Source organism: Cyprinus carpio, chromosome B5 (assembly GCF_018340385.1).
Source record: "Cyprinus carpio isolate SPL01 chromosome B5, ASM1834038v1, whole genome shotgun sequence".
NCBI lineage: Eukaryota > Metazoa > Chordata > Actinopteri > Cypriniformes > Cyprinidae > Cyprinus > Cyprinus carpio.
The window spans coordinates 17,751,391-17,768,497 of record NC_056601.1 but is presented as its reverse complement, the minus strand read 5'-3'; the positions used below and the strand labels follow the sequence as shown (position 1 = coordinate 17,768,497).

The window sequence follows — 17,107 nt, the reverse complement described above, 5'->3', positions numbered from 1 at the left end:
ACCCCCTGCAGTTCCTTCACAACCCCCAGTTTGGGAAACCTTGACATATTGTAATGTTTAATTGACATTTCATGTTGTTAATAACAACAAATTGAATATATTTTATTTCTCTGTGTATTTTTATATCAATATGGTACAAGAACATGATAAACAGGTTTGCTCAAAAGTAATCTGATTATATTACCTTAAATGTATAATGTAATGGACTACATTACTGACTACAATTTTTGTCATGTAATTTGGAATCAGTAATGGACTACAGCTGGTAAGTAATCTACCCAGCTCTAAAAATAACTATAATAATGTGCATAGGTGTTGCCACACTTTTGAACAGGTGTGAAAATTAAATATTTGAACTATTTGCATGGTTCAAATAATCTTTCTTTTCTTTCATTTTTCTTTCTTTCTCTTTTTTAAATTTTACAATTAAAAAAATACTAGCAATGAATTAAATTAAGAAAATTCTTAAGAATAACCATTTTTATAAAATATTATTTAGCCTACTGTAAAAATTACATTCAAATATTATTTCTAGTGTTTTATAGAAAAAAAATTTGCGCATATAAAAATCAAATAATCCCCAGATTTGAATATTAACAACCAACAAACAACAAAGTGCACAATCACTAAAGCATGAGCGGTACGCTGTCAGGGTGATATTAATTATTTGTATCCATTCAAAACTCACTAATCACACCAGGAAACATGTTTTACTAGTAGTTTACCAAAAGCCAGAGCTTTACCACTGTCTCTACAGATAGATGCCCATTTTTTTCTTGGTCCTTTATAGACTCTTTTAGAAATAGTCAAAATCAGATCGTCCAGTGATCAGTGCCGCCCCCTCTGCCTGCAGATCATCCAGCAGCTGCACGAACAGTCTGGTTTGATCCCCATGACAGCATCTCAATGCGGGGCTCATTTGTGACCCATACTGTTCCAAACTCAACACAGTCCTCAGGTCCTCAGCCAGGGTCACGGCACGGAAATCTCCCCAGGTGGAGGCTAGCTCATCTGGACGGAGGCGGATGAGGGTGCAGCATACAGTGGGACTAAGGTGGAGAGGTGTAAGGGGGGATTTGTAGGTAGGTATGTGTCGCTCTTGGAGGTAAGAGAGGAACAGGCAGCTGAGCACCCATGAGCAGGACTCTATGAAGGGCAGATCCCGAACCTCAGAGCAGGGAGCGTCCAGAGCTTTGTCACCTTCTTCTGCACAACGAAGGAGCTCATCACGTAGGGCCTCAGAAGACACAAGGTCCAGAGGGGTCTGGCCTTGATTGTCACACAGCTTTAGTAGAGGAGAGCCTTGAAAAGAACAAGAAAAGTACTTTACCATACAAGCTTACAACAGCATCGACCATTTGAGATGATCAGACGTAGTTAAGATCACGATTGCACTGCTAAAAAAGAACTTAGAATGGCCTGCTGGTCTCCAAACAGGGTCAAGCTGGTCTAGTTTGGTGGTTATAGGGGGACTTTGACATCTTATAAGCCTATAGCTAGACCATGTTACATTATTTGAGACCAGCAAACTTCTGAGGCTGATTTATCTGTTGTTTTTTAGCAGGGTAGGGCTAGTTACATTTTGGCAAATTTACAATGTTTAGGTGACTGACGTCACATCAACACATTTAGCAATGGGTCAATAGCAAACTGAGTCATGATTATTGTTCAATGTGAAAATCCAATCTACTGAAGTGTTTTAGTTTCTTAAACACACCGTCAGTCATCCTGAGTAATTTAAGCCATGCTTTTTTATCAATTAAAGCTAAAAAAATAAACAACACAGCTCTGTGAGGAGGAAGAAAGGATATTTTCCAGGCACCGTTAGTCTTATGTTGAGCCACAGGTTAACATCACAGCTAACTTATGCTACCACAATTAACAGAATGAAATCTCACATAAGAGTCAAAATGACCCCTAGAAATGGCACAGTTAGAACAGGAAAGATCTTCAGTGGCTTAAATTCAGAAATTGTTCTTATAACAATAACCCCCAGCCAATATAGTAAATGTAAAAACATCTTACGAGATTAGCATGCTCTGGTACTCTGGAAATTAGTTGTCTCATGCTCTTTGCAATAATACATTTCTTGATGTTTGATTTTTACGACATAATTTCTAGATGCCCATATATGAATTGGTTAAATTACTTTTGCTCTCTTTTGTGACTGCAGTTAAAGTGGCTTTAATGTGGCTGAAAGTAAAGCCCATGCACACTCGCTCTTGGCGTAGCAAACGCCAGCTGTGTCAAGTGCGCTCTTTGTTTGCATTTAGATCTCCCCATTTCTATGGCAAACTGCTCTCGATGATACTTGACTCTTAAACCTCTGTGCTAATGTGGCAGCCGTTCTGCTAAATCTCACACAACTCTGCACCTCTCTTAAAAGCTTTGGCATGATTTCTGCTCGCTGTTGATACTCAGATGAAATCCCACTATCAAAAGACAGGATCATTATTTGCACAAGTGCAAGAAAAAAAAAAAACGCTGCTTTATATCACAGAATTACTAAAGACCGGGCCACGAAAAAAATCTTCTTGCCTCTGTTGTCTTTTACATTTTTTGATGGTCAATCTGTTTCAATTGAATTCTTTTGAATACTGAATACATGAACTGATAAAAAAAAAATGTATAAATGTAAAGTGGTTTGGATAAAAGCGTGTGATGCAAACCTGATACCATCATTGTACATGGGACCATCACAGTATGTTTCATTTGTTTGAAAACCTGCTTATGCTGACAGATAACTCCTGGTACACTTTGGTAAAAAGAAAAAAAAAGTGGTTTTTCAAAATCCAGGGTCAGAGCAATTGCTGAGGTCAAGGAGTTGAAGAAGACATTAAGTCCATGAGACCGAATGGAGGAGAACAACAACAAATTTCTTCATAACAGGTCATCACCGTGACCCCCTCCACGGACGAAACCTTGCCCAGAGCTCAAGCAAGAACTTCACAAGTTTAAGGCCAGTGTGCACTTCTCTGAATCCTTGACAGATGTGTATGTTGTTGGCTTAAGGGAAACAGTGTTGTTTGACAGGAAGAAAACACTGTTTTCCTTTCGATGCTTACTGTAAGACTGAAATACAGTGACAATTGAATAAATCTGCAAATCTCTATTCTTTGTTGAAGGGAGAGGCCTTGGATTGGCTCCAGCTTCCCCCTGCTTGATGTTCTACAACTTTGATAAAAATTGGACAGAGAGAAGGCCATGTTTTATGCACGGTTAAATGGTGCCCGAGCTCTGAAAAGGGTTGTTTTTCTTTTCTCCTGTAAGGGGAAGGGGAACACTTGTGTCCTTCACAACACACTAAACATTCAAACATCTTTTTCATTGGTACCAAAATGAGTGCACACACAAAGTCATGCTCAAGTGCTCAAGTTCATTTCGCACTATAAGTACCATGACACCACACCGTAAGCTAATGATGAAAATACAGCATCGGTATTCATAAAACATTTATTAAAACTATATTGGAACATGCCGAGAATGTTTAAGCTACGATTTTACCACAGTTTTAAACCATGTTCTTCACTATCAGGAGATACAAAAAAAAAAAAAAAAAAAAAAAAAGACAGTAATCATGGTGCCCAATAGGTCGATCGCAGATCTTTTAAACATGCTTTAGGACAGCGTAAAGGGTGTTTTTACAGTGTTGAGCAATGTAGCCAATCACAGACATATCTGTTGATTTCTGGAACGCAATGGTCAGTCAGAGACATATATGTTAAGACAGAATCCACTCACCGCTGAAAACACAAGTTTTTATTCAAAGTAATACAAGTTTGCGAATCCTCTCATTACAACATACAGTGTATACACAACGTAGATGATAAGATTGTTTGTGCAGTGTAGAGAGTGTCATAGATTAGAACAAAACTTAGTGAGATCGTGACAGATAATTACTAGGAGAGAAGGCTGTTGGCGCAGACAATGTTTTGGGCATATCTCGGCATACAGCGTTGTTGCGCTTCGGGTGTCCCAAGTTTGCGTTCCGACTCGTGGACCTTTCTCGATCACACCTTCACTGTCATAATCTATTGCTCTGTGGGTGTTTTCAATGTAGTGTTAAAACTGAACATTAGTAAAAATTGAACATTAATGTTTTTATTTAAGTATTAGATTGATTCAAAATAAATATACATGTGTTGGTCCGAACAAGCTTTTTTGGTTTTTAATTGGTAGATGTCAATGAGTTTGTCATTTGAAAAGTCGATCCCAACACAAAAAGTGTGGGCACCCTTGCTTTAAATAAATAAGGACACTTTTCACAAGACTGTGATGATGCATTTAACGGTCATCAGCATCGTAAATCCTCCGAAGTTTTTTATATCTTGATTTTTTTTAAAAATGTATGTACATTTATAACACTATACTTTGTGTTATATCACATTTGAATCCAATGACAAAAAAACTAGTTAACGCTAATGCGAGGGTGTTTCTAATGCAGTATCGTATGGGAGGGACGATAAATTTGACATCGTTCTCTCTTCTGACTGCCGTTATCAGTCTCTCTAAATTTTTTTCCTATCTTGGAATTCTCTCTCAATGGTTTACTTTTGCTATTTGAGTAAATGGGAATGCAAAAAATATATTTGTGATACTCTCCCATTCACTGTTTGTGAAGTTAACCCAACTATGACGACTTCCACAACTGAGAATCCCAGAAATGTGAAAAAGACCCATGCACAATCATTTAAGCACACAATTCTCCTCAAGTTTGTTGGAGAATCTTTCTCGTTGAGAATATGCCCATCCACCAACATCTGAATAAGGTAGTGCGCTTTTTTAATGCCGGTCCCGCTGCAGAGCTGTCAAATATCTGACAGGCCAAAACCTGGAATGTGACAAAGGCTGAGACGGGGCCCTGCTTTCCCAACTGCAAATATGAGCTCGCCAGCGCTGATGAATGCGAGCTACGGGCAGATCTCCCTCCCCCAGGACGGCACGATCAGCCACAACCCCTTCTTCACAATGGCCCATGAAACACACATCTGTCAGCGCTTAGCCACGCCGACGCACGTGCAGCCACTGGAGTGGTCAGCCGGGGGTTTTGATATGACGCTGGCGCATTCATCACACCGACCGATTGAAGTCAGTCCAGGTAATGGCGTGATGTGTGAGATACTTCACTCAGCAGATAAATAAAACACCTGGGGGGATTAAATGCCAGTGATGGTAATTATGCCCCCTGTACAGGCGACAACAATGCAGGGGGATTCTGTCCTAGCAGACAAGCTGCTGCTGCTAACATGCATGTAAACCACACAGCAGTCAGAGCAAAGCAAGCCGCCCCTTAGCCTTTAGAGGGCAGACGAAGACTAGGAATAGAAAGGTGGAGGAGGGGAGGCAGAAACAGAGCGAAAACGATTCCATCCGTTCTGTATCTACACATATTTAATCTAGACAACACAAGCCCTTAGTATATAGGGCACACCATACATTTCTTTGTTATGCTGTGAACCCGCACCGATCTAACGCAAATCTGTTTGTGTGTGTCTGTGTGTGTGTGTGTGTGAAATCACATTACTCTGAGCTAACAGAGATTGACCAAGACAAAAGGCCAGGCAGCCACAGATTAGGACAGATTACTGTGCATGGGGGGCACAACAGAAGCTTTTTATAAACCTGATTCCCTGGCATCGCACTCGAGCCGCACAAGCCCCTCCTCGGTTCATGTTACAAACACAGCGTAGACCCATCGATGCCACCATGCCAGACTGATAAAGATAGGTGCCATTCATCCCACCTAGATTATCAGAGCAGCGCAGTTTCAGTTATGGCAAGCATATGAAGCTCTATAAAGATTTGAGTTGGTTTCAATGATCTAGTCCCAGCCTCACACAGCATGCCAGACCACTGTCTAATGCATATTGCACATGAAAATGGCAATAGCTGGATGAAATCACCAGTTCTGATTTCATTACCTTCTATGAGTCAAAGTGCACCAGTCCACTTGGAAAAAACGTTGTTTTGACAAGGTAATGGTGCAATGAGAACAGATCACTTGTCCAAACTGTGCCAGATTGGTATTAATATCATAATATATAAATAATGTTATTCTATATTAACACTCTCTGTTCTATTTCTATTTTATCTTCTTGTTTTCTTCTTATTTATTAAAAAATAAATAAATAAATTGACCCTCTAACACCTCAGTTCTCTATTCTTTTTCTACTCTATCTATTTGTTTTCTTTTTTTATTATCAAAAAACCTTTTTTTAGGCAGTACGTGTACTACGCTAGACTAATTGAGACTTGTCACATATCACATATTTCAAACTGAATATTTTATTTCAGGGTTTATACATTCCATACAAGTTCCTACATTTCCACAACTTCTTTTCCCAGTGTTTTGCAACTGTTCATGGATAGAATGCCAGTTTAGAGGAAATAAGCTTGTTCTGTGTTTTTATTGTGGCGTGCATGTGGCATGCTGTGATTACATCAAAAGGGCCCTTCCTGTCCAAATGGGCTGTTATTGGCCAGAATGAGCAGAAAGTGCATGCCAATAGCCAATAATAAACAGTCTGGTTATGTTTGACTACATACAAACAACTGAAGTACTAATAAAGCTATTAATGCGAATCTTGAGTTAAAGTAGAAAATAAAATGTTTGCATACTGATATTATTGCTCCAAACTTCATAGAAACAAAGCAAAATGTCAAATTTTTTTGCAGCTTTAATACCAATGTAGGCATGTCTTTTTGTCTTGGAGCTGTGTTCAATTCATCTGGATGTGCACATTTTCCCCAAATCTTGTGTTCTAACCACATAACTAGATTGGGCTGAGTGATTTTATTATCCAAAATCGAAATCCAATAAGTAGGTATTTGTTGTTTAACTTGCGGTTATATGCAGCAAGATTTTAAACTGATGAAATGTCGGTATCCAGCACAATGCCGCAAAAATCACAAACCAGTACAACTGACAAAATGTCCTGCTGCTTGTCGTGGTTGTGGCTGTTGTCATTACTGTGCAAGTATTCTAGTAAATATTTCAAAGAGAGTATCTGTGGCATTTTTAAAGAAAAAAAGAATGCTGCAAGTTTGGTGGAACTCACACACACACACTAAACAGAGAGTCAAACATTCAGTATTGATCCTAACAGTGGCACAGCTGAAAGCCTGCTGAGCTCAGTGTGAGGAAGTGACTTGGTTAATTATGCATTTTAATAGGAGAAAAATTATGCAGAGGAAGCTCAAAGGCACTCGCAATCAGAGAAAGAGAGAGAGACTGAAGGAAAGAAAAACAGGGATAGAGGAGAGAAGTCTGAGAAGAGAAGCTGATTAATGTATTTGGTGTGACTAGCACAAACAAACAAACAAACAGAGCATGAGGAGTTGTGTAATGACTAAATCGAGAGCTTTGCCAGAGCTTTAATCTAACACAGTTTCAATGCAAAATGCGAGGGGGAAATACTCCTATTAATGTACACAGAGTGGAAGAAAAGGAGAACAACTGCGTTTGAACTCAGCCTTATTAACAAAGACATTGAGCCATCGTTTGTCATTACAGTGCTGGAGTGACAGCGCAGAGAAGATCTAAGCCTTTAAGTGTTTTATACTCCAATACCACAACAAAAGAAATCATGGCTCTTTTGTTACTCTGAGTTACTGTCTATACCATCGGCGACGGGTAGGAAATATAGTCCAGAAATGATTGATGTATGGTCAAATTTTGGTGGCAACAATGTTGTTGAGAGCTTCAGAAAGTCATGAGACAATGCTGGAGAAGTACAATGACATTATAGTTTTACCCAACAAGAGTGTTTGGGTAAAACATACTGTAAAACTACTGTACCGTATATATTTACTATCTGTTTACAGACAATGTTAAAATGGTATTTGCAACAATTTTATAGGATTAGTTTATGATTTACTCACCCCATGCCAATCAAACCTGGATGACCTTTTTAAAAGATATTTTCAACAATGTTTTTTGCCCATATAATATCATTTAACTGGGTTCAAAACACCATCTGACCCAACTGACATTCACTGCATAGACCAAAAAAAAAAAAATTTTTTTTTTTTTTTTTTTACAAAATATCTACTTTTGTGTTCCAAAGAAGAATGCAAGTTTGAATGACAAAAAAAGTGAGTAAATGATGACAGATTTTGGCAAGGCAAATAAAGTTCAAAGGGAAACGATATAAGATGGGACTTGGATTTATCTACCAGTATTTGTTGGAAATTGGGGAATCAGGAAAATTGGGCTGCCTATTATATTTCCGCACCCAAGCGGCTTTGGCAATGTGGTACTGCAGAAAGAAAAAACATAATATTTTTCTTACAGATTTTGAAAACATTTCGCTTTATGTATAATATGACCAGGGACATTAATTAATAAACAATTTTGTTGTATTGTTTTTGGCATAGATATAATATCGACAAATTGTCCATCAATGGCTACAGTATCTAACGCCCACAAATACTGATTACAGGAATAACTTTATCTACAGCGAACATAAAATGTTTGAGATAATACTGAAAATCTAAATGAAACATGCAAATAAATAAGGTTAAGAGTAAAAGGGGGAAAAACCAAATACTAAGACATTCTGAAATTCATGCTAAATTTTCACTAATTTTCTTATACTAATAACTTGGTGCTCTCGATGCACAAACGGCTACATAAATGACATCAGACCTGAAATGGGATCTCATCAAAGGTGATACTGAGCACTTACAGGAAGCCTCAATTTGGTTTAAAGTGATAGTTCTTTTCTGTACGTTGTGAATAGGACTGAGCGGAACAATCTGTTAGATGCTGACCCTCGTACGAGAGAGGCTGAGTCATGCCAACAAGCTTTAATCCATTCCAGTCCTGAAAACAGAGCTCTATTCACAGCAACCATCAAGCCATTAAGATTCGAAGGCCATGGCAGTAACTCGAAAGCTCTTTCATGGCCGTTATTCGCTCTGCTATTCTTTGGATACAAGCTGCTGGGTGCTGGAAGCCGCACGCAATACCAATCAGGAAATGGCTGAGTGAACTTACGCTCCACCACGCTTACAATGTGTGTGTGTGTGTGTGCATGCGTGTTGAGGGGGAGGTTTGATCTGGCAGCCTTGGGCTAGGCAAGCTGATGACACCCGTCCCTGCCCTTGGCCATGGCAGTACCCACGGGCAGGAGAAGAAGGGACTTGTCTTTCACCCTCTCACCCACCCAGCCACTAACATTTATTATTATTTCATGCTGAGAATGCTGGGAATAAGAAAGCTGTGTTTTGCACAATGTAAGAGTTGAATGACCTTGAAAGCATAGAGCAACAGTGAGAGCGAGTGCATATGTCATTTTTATTCCAGAAATATGCCAACATGTGGTGAAGAAAGTACATTTACTTGAATGCCAACATTTGGTCTGAATCTCTTACTTTATTTCTGTATGTTTTATTATATTGTTTTCTATATTCAATAATAATGACCTATTGATAATGAGTGACTTTGTGAACCCGACTCATAAGGGGAAACAATTTTAATTCTAGGCATCTTATATAAACAGGCACTAAAATCCATCTAAAAGAATTTACCTAGTAATATTTAATAATAATTTTATTGTTGATAAGAGTCCCATGCTTTTTAAAGGGATAGTTTTCCCAGAAATTAAAACATTAACTCAACCTCAAGTTGTTTCAAATCTGTATGGTTTATTTTTCTGCTGAAGAGAGTTGGCAAACAATCTCAGTTTCAACTTTAATTTTTTTCCCATACTATGGAAGTCAGTGGGGACCAGCAACTGTTTAGTTACCTACATTCTTTAAAATATCTTCCATAAAGGTTTGGAACAACATGCGAGTAAATGATAGGATTTTTCATTTAGGGTTAACTATACCTTTAAACAATGATTTTCCATGACTTTTCCAGTCATTTTCTAGCAATTGATAGACAAGGGATAAATAAAATAAATAAATACATAAATAAATGAAATTTATTTAAAAAGCCAATTAAAAATTCATAGTTCAACATCCAATGTCGACTTTTCCATGACTTTGTAAAATCTGTATTTTCTATCCATTGCTGTGGGAATGATATGTTATATATATATATATATATATATATATATATATATATATATATATATATATATATATATATATATATATATATATATATATATATATTAATTATTATTTTCTTTATTTAATTTTATTTTCAAATAATTTGTCACATGGGAGGGCCATCAGAAATTAAGTAATGAAGGCAAAATGATAAAAAATGGTAAATTAAATAAATAAGACATGAATCTATATTTTAAGCTAAAATCTTGCTTTCTATAAAAAAATAAAAAAATAAAGCACCTGGACATAAGTCAACTATCTAAACTAAATCTACATGATCATCTGTGAATAAGATGCCAAATGGCAGAGATGAGTCCTCAGGTTGAGTGTGTGTACCTCCATGTATTATGAGGGATCTCATCGGCTGTCTGTTTCCCAGACACATCACTATTCTAATTTCATGAAAAAAAAAGCATCTTTTCCTGACCTCTTTTTTATGCACTGGTATAGGGCCAATCTCAGTCAGCAAGAAGAAAAATGAGAGAAAAAAAAAAAAAAACAATCTCACCGGGACCAAACAATCCCAATCTAATTTACTTTTTGAGGCCAGAATATCTACATGAGCTAATAGGGGAGCAAAATCAAATTAACTATAATTAGTCAAAATGGAGAAGCGAGTGAGAGAGAGAGAGAGAGAGAGAGAGAGAGAGAGAGAGAGAGAGTGACAGTAAGGCGTGTGGGAAACCAGGAGCCTGTCTCATTTTGTCTCTCCTCAAGTCCCTCCCCGTCGTCAAGCCATCCCGCGCTTACCGCATTGACACATGTCGGGCTCGCTTCAAAGCTCGCAAACATCGATTGCATGTGGCACGCAAACAGCCAGGCGCGCCAAAACATTTCTGTTCTGACAGATTTCCCCCGTGAAAAACCAGCATGTGAATTTCATGAGAGCTGCAGACCTGACTTGTCTAATCTCTTCAGGAGGATGCTAACAGCGTCATCCACGCCGATGGGTTATTCCTGCAGATGGATGGTTTTTATAGAGGAAAGAACATAAAAAAGCTTGAACCCTGAATGGCAGAAGACGATACTATGTGTGTGTGTGTGGTAGAACTCGACTGTTAAGCCACAGGAGAGGCCTGGATTTAACAGATTTCTACAAAGCACTTGTTTGTTTACACATGTAATGCCGCTGTAATATGACTTTCTGCCGCTTTCACTCATCAGTTTGTTTATACTGACATCACACATGGAAACAGAAACTGTTTTCTCCTTATTTATTCCAGTAAGAGAGGCACTTCCATATGACTCAATAAATTCAGCATCATTCTCAAAGGAATCCGAATCTGAACATGTTTTGAAGTAATACGGTATAATATGGTATTCAATACGAGTCAGGCTCCCATAGAAGGGCCTGTTTGATTGTGACTGGATAAGAGACTCGTGAGAGACTGAACCAGGAGGAACAAGTGAACTCATAGCTTTTTTGAAATTCAACAGCTTCTTTAAAGTTGCCATTGAAGGGTTTACGTTTACGCGAGCGCGACTATGTGCATGCACGCTCATGGTTTCATCCTTCTTATGAGAAGAAGATCTGTATGAATTTTCATGCATTGAGTGTGTGTATATATGTGTTGTTTTGTGAAGGTCTGATCTCAGAATGTATATACGTGTATGTTGGGCACTCACCGCCGCGCCTCAGCAGCATCTCGGCGATGTGCGTGTGTTGGTTCAGCAGAGCATCGTGTAGCGGACTGACTCCCTGGACCTGGCTGCCCAGCTGCAGGTTGGGGCAGTGCTGGAGCAGGGCCTTCACACACTCTGTGCTGCCATGGTTACAGGCTTCATGAAGGGGCGTCCAACCAGCGTGATCTACAAACAGTGACGCAAAATATACTGAGAGGATTTTGGTGCCTATTATCTTGACAAATGCAAATTAAACAAAAACAAAAAAAACTATACATATATAAAATTTTACGTACATTATGTCCTTAATATATATTATGTTTTACTATTCGCTGATGTCAGAAAGCAAATAAATCGGTATAATTGGCACATGCATAATAGGTACTTTTAATTCTTGCCATATAATTGTATATTAATAAGAATTTAAATTCAATGTCAGAATAAATCATAACAAAATGCCTCATCATAAAAGGTACTGTTTCTCTTCATAGTGTTTTTCTAACATTATCAACCAACTATTCGCTATTACATTGCTACTTTTATGCAAAGTAAATTATTCAACTTTTTTTATCCAGTATACTATAAAATATAGAATGCATTTGTTTAAATTAGAGTTACGATAACAATAAAGGTAAACAAAACATCCACTATTTGAATAGTTGTAATTATAAACATTTCTGTACATTACCATAATTGCGTAAACAAACTGATTCTAAAATCCAATTGTATGCTAGTAGTTTTTATATAAATCGTCTTAAAACTCCCAATGCTGTTTTTTTGGTAAAAAATAAATAAAAAATGCAACATTGTAAAATAAATAAATAAATACTTGATTTTTTTAAACGAAGAGGCCTCAAACGCAAACATTTCTGTACATCATAACATAACACAAACACACTGATTCTAAAATGCAATTGTTTGCTAGTAATTTTTTTTAATACAAATTCAAGTTTAAGATTTGCACTGTTGTCTTTTCAAGTGAAAGAAAACTACAAAAATAGCAGAACACTGGAAAAAATAAAAAATAAATAAAAAATTTTTTTTTAGCAAAGAGGCCTCAATCGTAAACAATCTGTATGTTATCACATAACTGTGCAAACATTCTCATTCTAAAGTAGCATTTTCTAAAAAAAATCCCTTTTTGAGTGAAAGAAAACTTACAACAAAACAAAAACAGCGCAACAATAAAACAACACAAGCAGAATTTTCATCAAGGTACTTGGCAAAAATATCCACGATTACATTAAGATTTCAAAACAAGATCAGAAAGCGAAAGGCATGCACAAAATTTGCTTGACGCCACGATACTAAACCGAGCCTAAAACAGTGTCCGAACCTACCAGACACACCCTTACATTTGATCTAAAAGGTTAGACGTGTGACGTACGCTTTCCTTTGTATGAATTAATGGTTCAGCACACAAAAAAGTAAAGAGAAGAAATGGGACGATTCTACTGAGGGCAGGGGAGGAATATAGAAACCTACCTTTAATGTTGACGTCCGTTCCAGGCACGCTGAGGATACGAAGCAACGTCTCCACCTGGTTCCTCTTGCAGGCTCGATGAAGGAGTGTCTCGCCTACACATGGATGGAGAAGAGAGAAAGAGAGAGAGAGAGAAAGGGCAAGTGAAAGAGAGAAGTGGGCAACATCCAAAATCAGGGTGCGTCCTGCCAACTGCCCTCAGTCCCGTTACCGCTTATTTAACGTTTTCCGTGCTCGATATTAAAACAACTAAATGGGCGCACACCGAAACGACATGGAAAATGTAAAAGTTAAACAGATAAAAGGGGCTGACCCTGAGAAAAAAAAAAAAAGCTAGAGATTTTTTGGGGGGAGAGGGACAGGAAGCGGAGAGAGAGAGAGCAAAGAAAGGCGCTCATCCGCTCTCTTTGTCACCATACCCCTTTTTTTCCGGACAGTGGGAATTCTTTACTTACACTAGCACCCCAAGTTGAAGGCGATTGTGGGAAAAGGCTTCCTGGCAGTCCGGTATTGTTCAGCCGGGGAAAGTTATGGTACAGAGCCCATACACAAAGCCTCAAACAGCCAGAGTTCAAAAGCTCCACTGGGCAGTACGAATGAGAACAAGCGATTCTCACTTTTGCAAACTACAACAGCCAGACACAAAAGCCTCCAAGGACTTTTATTTACATTTTCCTTCTGCTCCCTTTGTAAGGCAGCCTTCATCCCTCGCTCTGCTGATATGATATCAAATCGGGAATATATTAGAGGGTGGGCTGCTTCCTTTTTTTCATGTGTGGCTGAACTTCACAAGAAAGTAAAAGGCCAAACTTGAGTGCCTCTGTGGCTGCCATTATAATGCCGCTGTGCAAAGCTGCTAATAAATGCTTTACTGGGTCTCACCAGGGTGCCCATTTCTCTGCAGCCTTGGCCGGCTAGATAAAACCCGGTGTGCTAAAAGAGCCAAAGCGGAGAGAAGCAGCGGGGAAGAGGAGGGGGAAATAAAGCAGACAGTCCTCTTTCTTCTTGTGGCAGGGAAAATGGGAGAAGCTGCATCCTCTTTCACATCAATACACTGGGTGTGTTTTCAAGAAGCCCCTTTAAGCCAGATCAAACAGAGAAAATTAGGTTAGAAGAAAACGTAAATGACCAGATAAGGCTGATATGTCTGTGACTACAGAGTAATGTCTGTTATGGTATAAAGAGGAAAGATGCGGAAATCATGGAATCATGCACACTGCAGACTTTCTATAACAATTTTGGACTGATGGACAAAATGGTGTAAAACAAAGAAGGATTTTTCAAGAATCCTGCTGACAAAGACGTTTTAACATGCAATCTTTTAAGTTTCAATTCAATTCAAATATGTCTAGAAATAACTAGACATTTTTCTATCTAATTTTTCATCATGTGGTAACAGTGCATAGTGACAGATGTTTGAAGTTACAAATCCAGAGACTCTCTCCTAAAAATCTGATCACAAGTGGTTACAGAAAACCCATCTGAGACACAGTGTGTTGGGAGACCACCAGTCGTCGGATCACCAGAGACGGATATTAGTATCAGGTGTAAACAGGTTCTGACAACACATGAACGGAATGTTCCAGACTAAGCTAAATCAATGACAGAACTTCAAAACCTAAGATGAAAGAAATATATAAAAACCTAGCACATATCTATAATAACCTCTCTCTGTTTCAAAGGAAGGAACAACAGGGTAGGAAACAACAAGCCCCTAACTCACGTGTCAAAGTACATGAAAGCAAGATCACAAAGACTCGCAACCCAAAATCAACGAAAATAATTAGAAGGGTATTATGAAGAAATAAAACAGAATGCAATAAAAGTATGACTTAATGAGTGCCTCAGCACCATGGCAAGTTCTGGCTCGCACTAGCCCTTTTTTCACACCTAATAGGCCCTAAAACCCAGTGATTAAACATTTCTTAACTCCCCATGTGTACACAGTCTCAGAAATGCCAGGCCCAATCTTCCCTCTGTTAAATCACTTTAATGGCTCCAATTTGGACACAACGCTTCCATTATAGGGGTAATTGCATACTCAGCATTTACAAGCTTGAAGAGGATAAATCCATCCTGTCCTTTTCTGTAAATTGTGAAATGTGTAGCATTTGCGGTTGTTGTTTTTATTTATTTATTTATTTTTTCTGGTAGAGAGTACTTTCTTGCGTGGTTTGTGACGTCTGGCATGACAGCTCTGGTGCAGGTTGGCTAATGGTTTAAATAACGGGCTATTTGTCACAATAGTGCATTTTGAACACTGTGATGACAGGATGCATTTTCAATTTGACCACTTTTAGGTTTTAGCAACATCCTTTAGTTCTAGGAGTTATAAAAGGTTTAGTTTATGGGATTGTGAAAAAGAACTGAAAGAGGCTAATAGTAACTGGGTCAAAGATATTTATTTTAGTTTTACACACCACTTGCAGATGCTAATCATTTTTATTTTGTATTTTTTTTGTGCATCAAAAGCATTTTTTATTTATCACTGCCCTGAGCTCTGCAACGTGATACATTTTTAAATAATACAAAATAACTACTCAATTAACACAAATGTACTTTTGTACTTTTTGAAAAGTCCTGGTTTAAGATTCAACATAATAAGAACCAAGAGAGCTTGTGGGTGAACAGACAGGATCTTTCATGTATGCTAACATCAGTACATCATGAAACTGCTCATAAATAAGAATGCATTATTAGTAATGAGCTACCAAATGTAATGGCTAAACATCCTAAAGATTCTACAAAGGGCTGAATATACATATTATAAAGAAAGTATTCATCCTGATATCACAATCTGAGCTTTACCCCAAAATCATTACCAATATGCTTATAGCATAATTAACTGTAGCCATAAGCCACAATGAAGTGTATTGAGCAGACAGACAGCTCAGGGTGAAGTTAACAAGGCACCATGGACCTGCACACCTTGTGAAAAACACTGCAGCGTCTACCTACAGAAATCTACAGCTGAGAGCCTGCGGATGCTTCATCAAAAATTGATGCGCTACACATCAGTATAGGGAGCACGTAGTGCAAAAACAACACAAGGCAGGGAGCAGCAGCCTTGAGTCTCCTGAAAGCAGGGCTGTCTCTCTCTCTCCTTGCCCTCCCCCGCTCCCTGCTCTGGCGTGGGGTCTTTCTGATCAGGTGGAAGGGGAAAGATGAGCGTTGACACCTTGGTGGGTTCACACTGAGTGCCAACCTCCTAATTACAGAAACTTCCAGGCTTGGCTACCTCTGTCTTTCTCTCATTCGCCCCCTCTTCCCCTCTCCTTCCTCACAGCAGAATCCTAATTGCAGTGTTTAATATTCTTAAACGGGGGATCTGACAAGTATTATGTTTGTGTGTGTGTCGCCTGATTTTTATGTATTTTCCACCTCTTCCTCACCAAAGGATGGAGGGAGTGTAAAAAGCATGTGGAATGTAAATGCTGTTGCCTGAGGTTATAAAAAGAGGCTCTGTTGAGAGCTTTTGACCTAGCTGAATGCACTACAAAACTGAAATAGACAGAACGATAGATAAATAACAGACAGACAGATTAGATAGATAGATAGATAGATAGATAGATAGATAGATAGATAGATAGATAGATAGATAGATAGATAGATACAAAACTATAGAACAATAGATAGATAGATAGATAGATAGATAGATAGATAGATAGATAGATAGATAGATAGATTTGGTTCCTTGCCGCTGTCGCCTCTGGCTTGCTTAGTTGGGGACACTTCATTTACAGCGATATCGATGACTTGATTGCAAATGATTAGGGATGCACCGATCATGATTTTTCATGGCCGATTCCGATAACGATTTTTTACAAGCAAACTGGCCAATTCTGATACCGATTTCCGATTTTTTTTTTTTCTTTAAGCAAAAATCTAGAAAGAAGGAAAATATACATAAACAAGATGCTTATTTGGTATTTAATAGGCCAA

At 38.3% G+C, this 17,107-nt stretch overlaps 1 protein-coding gene across 1 annotated transcript in view; it reads right to left on the bottom strand.

Moving 5' to 3' along the window:
- Positions 1 to 492: 492 nt before the first annotated feature.
- LOC109054604 (SMC5-SMC6 complex localization factor protein 1-like) overlaps positions 493 to 17,107 on the bottom strand; it is a 30,738-nt gene continuing 14,123 nt past the window's right edge. Inside the window, exons 13-15 of the mRNA XM_042724638.1 lie at positions 13,168 to 13,260; positions 11,686 to 11,868; positions 493 to 1,302 (exon numbers count right to left, since the gene is read on the bottom strand). Coding sequence (XP_042580572.1) covers positions 797 to 1,302; positions 11,686 to 11,868; positions 13,168 to 13,260 — 782 coding nt within the window. The 3' untranslated portion in view covers positions 493 to 796. The remainder of the gene's footprint in view (positions 1,303 to 11,685; positions 11,869 to 13,167; positions 13,261 to 17,107) is intronic.